The 5,999-nt window shown below is 35.3% G+C and overlaps 1 protein-coding gene across 1 annotated transcript in view; it reads left to right on the plus strand.

The window, feature by feature from the left end:
* The first annotated feature begins 2,089 nt into the window (after window positions 1–2,089).
* The window catches only part of NOX3 (NADPH oxidase 3), a 100,530-nt gene continuing 96,620 nt past the window's right edge, over window positions 2,090–5,999 (plus strand). The window contains exons 1-4 of the mRNA XM_069069745.1: window positions 2,090–2,194; window positions 2,819–2,914; window positions 3,018–3,128; window positions 5,133–5,217. Coding sequence (XP_068925846.1) covers window positions 2,150–2,194; window positions 2,819–2,914; window positions 3,018–3,128; window positions 5,133–5,217 — 337 coding nt within the window. The 5' untranslated portion in view covers window positions 2,090–2,149. The remainder of the gene's footprint in view (window positions 2,195–2,818; window positions 2,915–3,017; window positions 3,129–5,132; window positions 5,218–5,999) is intronic.

The raw sequence follows: 5,999 nt of genomic DNA on the forward strand, positions 1-5,999 counted from the left end.
TCAGAAAGAAGACTCATTTCTGTGGCTGCTAAATAAAATCGAAGTTTAAAATATTTTTACTGGCATGTGAAAGCATCAGAGTATCCTTGTCCAAGTAATCTTGCTTGTCTCTAAAAACATGCCTGTTTGCTTATTTGTCCATCGATGCATCTGTTCATTCTGACATTATTTATGGGAAGCCAGAAGGCTTGAATGAGGGATGAAAATATTTAGCAACATTTGATTTGAATGAATATTGAACTTTTCTTTCAAGTCTTTGATGTTGTACGAGATCAAAGTGTATGTGGGTGTAGGAGAGGGAGAAAAACAGGAAAGGAGAGGAAGTAAGGGATGAAATATATGGAACATAGAGAGGGTCGATATAGTGAAGTGGATAATAGAGGGAATGTGTCAGGAAGAGATGAGTTCAAGTCCTCCTCCTGACTCATTTTAGTTATGACAAGTCAATCTCTTCTTGCTCTAAGCAAGTTTTTAAGGCTGTAAGGTAAGGGTGGGTTATCCATCCATATTAGTAAAAGAAGTTTCTATAATAGAAATTACATTTATTTGTATACATTGGTTTATATATGTCATATATATTTATGTACATATTTTATATATAATATGTATAATCACTGGTTGAAACCCATCCCATAAAATACATATAATAATAGTTAACATTTATATAGTGCTTTATGGTTTGCAAAATGCTTTTTATATCTTATTTCATTTGATTTTCCCACCATACCTATGAAATAAGATGCTATTACACTCTTCATTTTACAGAAGAGGAAATGGGCTCAGAATTAGAAAAGATGAGTAAAGGCTGAGAAAAGATGTGCCCAACATCTACAAAATAGTAGATCTCTAAGGTAGGATTCAAATATGGATCTTCCTAAGTCTAGGTTCAATTTTTTATTATGCCAGGTTAAATAGAATTTATATTTAATATGCTGAATCTATTTAATATAGTGAATGACTATACCCTCATTCATAGTTGAGTTGTGTACTATAGATAACAATTAATGAAAGACACATAATAAATGCCTGTTGATTGACTGATTGATATATATATGCCATATTGATACAAACATAGAAGCTAGCTTCTATGCATGACCTTGGGCAAGTCCCTTTACCTCTCAGGGACTGTTAACTCCTCTGTAAAATGGAAAGTTGGACTAGATGGGCCCCTGAGATCCCCTCAAACTCTGCCTCTTTTATCCTATGATCTTAAGTTGCAAGAAGAGCTTAAGTGATAAATCAGATAACAACCCCCAAATTCCACTTTTTTCTTGTTATTTCATCTTTAAAGCTTTTGACCAGAACAATCCAGAGAATTATCCTGATACCCCTCCACAAACTCAGCAGTAGGTATAATCTGAGTACTAGGAGGGAAGATAGAGTCACAAAAGTGATCCTTTTCTGGGCAATTTTAAAGAAATGCCAAGTCTCACAATACTGGTCCTGAGAAAATAATGTCTGATAAATATATAGATTGTGTGTGCATGTTAACACATAAATACAGAGTGATGAGACATTTTTCCAAAACACACACAGCTCAAATTCATTCTTTTATGTCCATATGTTGTACATGTATAAAATATTCCTACCTATAGAATTTTTCCTTTTCATCTTTATCATATGCCTCTTTACTATTACCAATTAATATTCATTGAGCTCTTATTTTGGTCTAGAATCAAAGGTTTTCTGATAGATGGATAGAAGGGACAGATTATATAAATACCAAAAGTATGAGGGGAAATGTTTTTTCTTCATTTGGGCCTCTGAGTTCAGTTATTTATTTCATGAATTTGTCCAATTAGGTATTATAATCTTGACTGCAACCATGTAGAAAGTGGAGTAGAAAGTATATGAGGATAATTTAATAACAACAGATTTCCTTGCTTGTGAAATATTTTGGAGAAAAGAATCATTAGACAGAGGTTTGCTTTTTATTTACTTAGGTCATGAGGCATGTCAGCTTGGTGATCTGCTCTTGGCAGGAAGTCTTTAATTAGAAATTCCTAGAAAGTGCATCTCCCAGGAGGTGCCTATTAAGACCTAAAGACAAAAGGAGTTAGTAGGAAAGCCCTTACGAAGGGCAGAAAATCCAGGATAAGGTGAAGAAAAAGAGTAAGTTGCTTCTCAGCATAAAAGCAAAGCCATTCAGATGGGGTGCTGGATTTTGAATGAAAGTCTGTCTGTCGTGTTACTAGTAAGTATCTCTTTATTTTTCAATGTTACAAAAATATGTTGAACATACTTTGAATTTGAGTATGTCAGAATGTTAAGTGATTTCAAGTATGACAGAAAAACAGAGATCTGATTAGAAAACATTCAATAGCCATATTTAAGCTATCCTTAAAGAATTACGTAAAGTTGTTTGTGTGAGCAAGCTCATTTTCAATTATTTTTAAAGTCAAGTATTTTGTTCTTGCATAATGTATGAATTGGCTTCTGGAAATCAAATGAGGTCGTCAAACCAGCCTGTAAGATTGGGGTCTTTCTCAAGTACTTTCTGAGGTTTTTGTCTCCCTTCTTCTAGATGTCATTGACCTTTAGCAAGGTCTAATTGGGAATTTCCAACCTTTTGCAGTTTTAAAACAGTTTGGAGTACTTCCATGGGTTTTTAAACATATAATAAAAATATTTACAATTTATTACTCTCATAATTACCACTAAGAACAATTTGATAATAAGGAAGGGGTGCCACATTTCTGATTAGCATGATGAAATTCAAATTTGATTTTTAAAGACCTGTAAGTGATTCTGAATACAGGAAAAGGTTTACGATGGTATTGATTGACTCTCTCTCTCTCCACTTTCTTCTGTATTCCAGCTGTCATGGTTGGGAGGAAATTTCTATCTGTTTATTGACACATTCCTTTGGTATGAAGAAGAGAATGCTTTTCTTTACACACGGGTTATTCTAGGTGTAAGTAAAAGTTTGTGGATTTTTGGAAAATAATAATTCCTTTATCATCAACTTCCTTCTTTTAAAGGTACCTCTTTTGTTTTGTACTTTTATCCACATACAGTCAGCCTTGGCTTGGGCAAGAGCATCAGCAATATGCCTGAACTATAACTGCATGTTACTTCTGTTGCCCGTCAGTCGAAATTTCATTTCATTTTTGAGAGGGACCATCATTGTAAGTACCACACCCAGCTTGACTTTTCTCTGTGGTCAGCATGGTCATTATTCCAGTGTCAGACCAGGGCCTTCCAAGTAGTATATGATTAACAGATCTTTTGAATTAAATTATCTAATTTTGGAGGAGAAGGGTGTCTAGATCTTTCATGTACTTATGGGAATCCCAGGGTAAAAGCTCCCCTATAGATCTTGTCAGGGTAGGTAGGTGGTGCAGAGGATAGAGTGCTGGTCCTGGAGTCAGATGGACTTGAGTTCAAATCTGACCTAGCTATGTGTGTCTGAGCAAGTTACTTAGCCCTTATTTCTCTCAGTTCTTCATCTGCAAAATGGGGACCCACTGGGGAAGGAACTGACAAATCATTCTGCTATCTTTGACGAGAAAACCCCAAATGGGGTCACGGAGAGCTGGACATGACCGAAATGACTCGATAACAACAGATATTGTCACCTTTCTAGATATTGTTATCAATCTGTAGCTTATAGCATTACAGAATCACTTGGGATACTGAGAGTTTAAGTGAGTGGCCCATGATCACATAGCTGGCGTGTATCAGAAGTAGAAGACTTCTCCCCTTATATATTTATGCAACATTGCCTTTCTAATCCATATCACCCTAGTCAAAAACTAAATGTTCTCCATACATGTCTTAGTTTGATCAAAGGATCTGTTTGTTTATCCACAATGGGGAGCTCCAGTGTGGCAGCTCCTTCCACCAACACTTATCATACATCATCATAATAAATATTAAGGTCGCATTTGAACTTGACTTATTTGACTTTCAAAATCTATCCACTGTGCTTCATTCTCTCTACAAATCTTAACATCCCTTTTAAACTAAGATTTACGTCTTCCTAAGTGAGGAAACCAGTGATTAAGCCAGGAAATCAGAATTTCTAGTTATACTCTCACTTCTGCCATTTACTCCCTACAAGATATTGGCCACATCATTCAACCTCTCCATGTCTCATTGGCTCTGTCTGAAAAATGGAGTTAATAAACTTGACCTGATTCACAAAGGTAAAACTACTATAGCAGCATGAATTCTCACCATTTCAAATTCAAAGAACTTACATAAATAGTTCAGCAGAGAACCCACAAGGAAGCATCTTACAGAATAATGGAATTTGAAAACCTAAATCACTTGATTTCTCAGAGCTGAATCTTATCCCAAAACCACAGGCTTTTTTTCCTAATTATATTTATTTCAAAATGTTTGGTCCTTAGTCATACATCCTACCAAAGAGAATAGCAATTTGTACAAAACTACGTTTTGACAAGGGAAAAATGTGTGGTTTTCAAACCTCAGCATGAATGGAAATCATTGATAATAAATTAGTAAATATATATATATATATATAATTTCTATAATGTCTTTCTCTAAGTAGCTTAAAAATTAGTGCATCATTTAACCCATGGAGGATTATTTTCTATAGATGGAATAAGATATGAATTCTACTTTTCTAAATGCAGAAATCAAGGAATGGATGTTAACAGGTTTTCCCAAGATCAGTGAGACTCATTCTGGTGGCACAGTGGATAAAGAGCTAGGCCTGGAATCAGGAAGAGTCATCTTGCTGAGTTCAAATCTTGCCTCAAATATTAACTAGCTCTGTGACCCTGGGCACATCATTTAACCCTGTTAATCTCAGTTTCTTCATCTGTACTATGAGCTAGAGAAGGAAATGGTAAACTACTCCAGTATCTTTGCCAAGAAAACCCCAGATGGGGTCAAAGAGAGTTGGTCATGACTGAAAAATGACTGAACAAGGAATTCAGATCCTTTGACTTTATTTTCCCCTGAATTTGACTAAATTGGCTGTCCTTCCTTCTTCCTATTGAACAAAATGAAGAAAGGAAGAGAATTGAATAAATGGACTGCTTGTTTTGGTGTCATATAGACACCAGTAATTCAATGAGAGAGAAAAAGAGTGAGCATTCATATTTCTTGATTCTCCTTCCATTATTCATTATCTCCAAAAAACCGTCATGTTTTCCATCCAGTGTTGCAGAGGACCATGGAAGAAACAATTGGACAGAAGCCTCAAATTCCACAAGCTGGTGGCCTATGCAATAGCTATTAATGCAAGTAAGTGTTTCATTATTTATGGATTTTCTCTTCTTTCTGATTTATGCAATTTGGGATTTTCCAAAAAGGAAATCCTAAGACCTAGATATGATATCCAAATAATTGTTTTTTTAAAGACTGAACTAAACCAAGAGAGTCAGGGTTTAATCTTGGGTAAGAAAAATCTGCTGCAAGGAAACCTTGCGCTAGAACTAGCAAAATATAGTGAGAAAAACCTAGATTTTTGTCAGAGAAACTGTGTATAAATGTTCCACTATGTGTTTAATGTGTAACCATGGAGAAATCATTCAATCTTTATTGTGCTCATTTTCCAAATATTCCCAAATGAGAACTCTCTAAGCCACCTTCTTTCCCTAAATTCTATGATTTGCCTTCTGTAGGTCCATTAAAATCCAGAAAGAATAATTTGGTACTTAACCTTTTAAAGTCTATTTGTTCAGATGTTCTTGCTGCCCCATTTTCCACTATTTAGCATGGAATAGTTGATTAACCACTATTTTCAATTATGAATAATTAAACTTGGGGGTTATTGTATGCTCAATTTCTCCTTAAAAGTAAATATGTCACTTTTTAATATGGTTCAATGGAATATAGCACTATCTAGTGCAATGAATCGCATTTATGGCCACAGAAAAATGATTTTTATGTTGTAACAAAGGAAGAAATGAGAGAAGGAAGAGAAGGAAGGAAGGAGGGAGGGAGGGAGAGAGGAAAGAAGGGAGGGAAGGAGAAACAAAGGAAGGAAGGAAGGAAGGAAGGAAGGAAGGAAGGAAGGAAGGAAG

This window comes from Petaurus breviceps, unplaced genomic scaffold (genome assembly GCF_028583685.1).
Source record: "Petaurus breviceps papuanus isolate PSGF00001 unplaced genomic scaffold, PetGlider_PUasm1.0 90784, whole genome shotgun sequence".
Taxonomy (NCBI): Eukaryota; Metazoa; Chordata; class Mammalia; order Diprotodontia; family Petauridae; genus Petaurus; species Petaurus breviceps.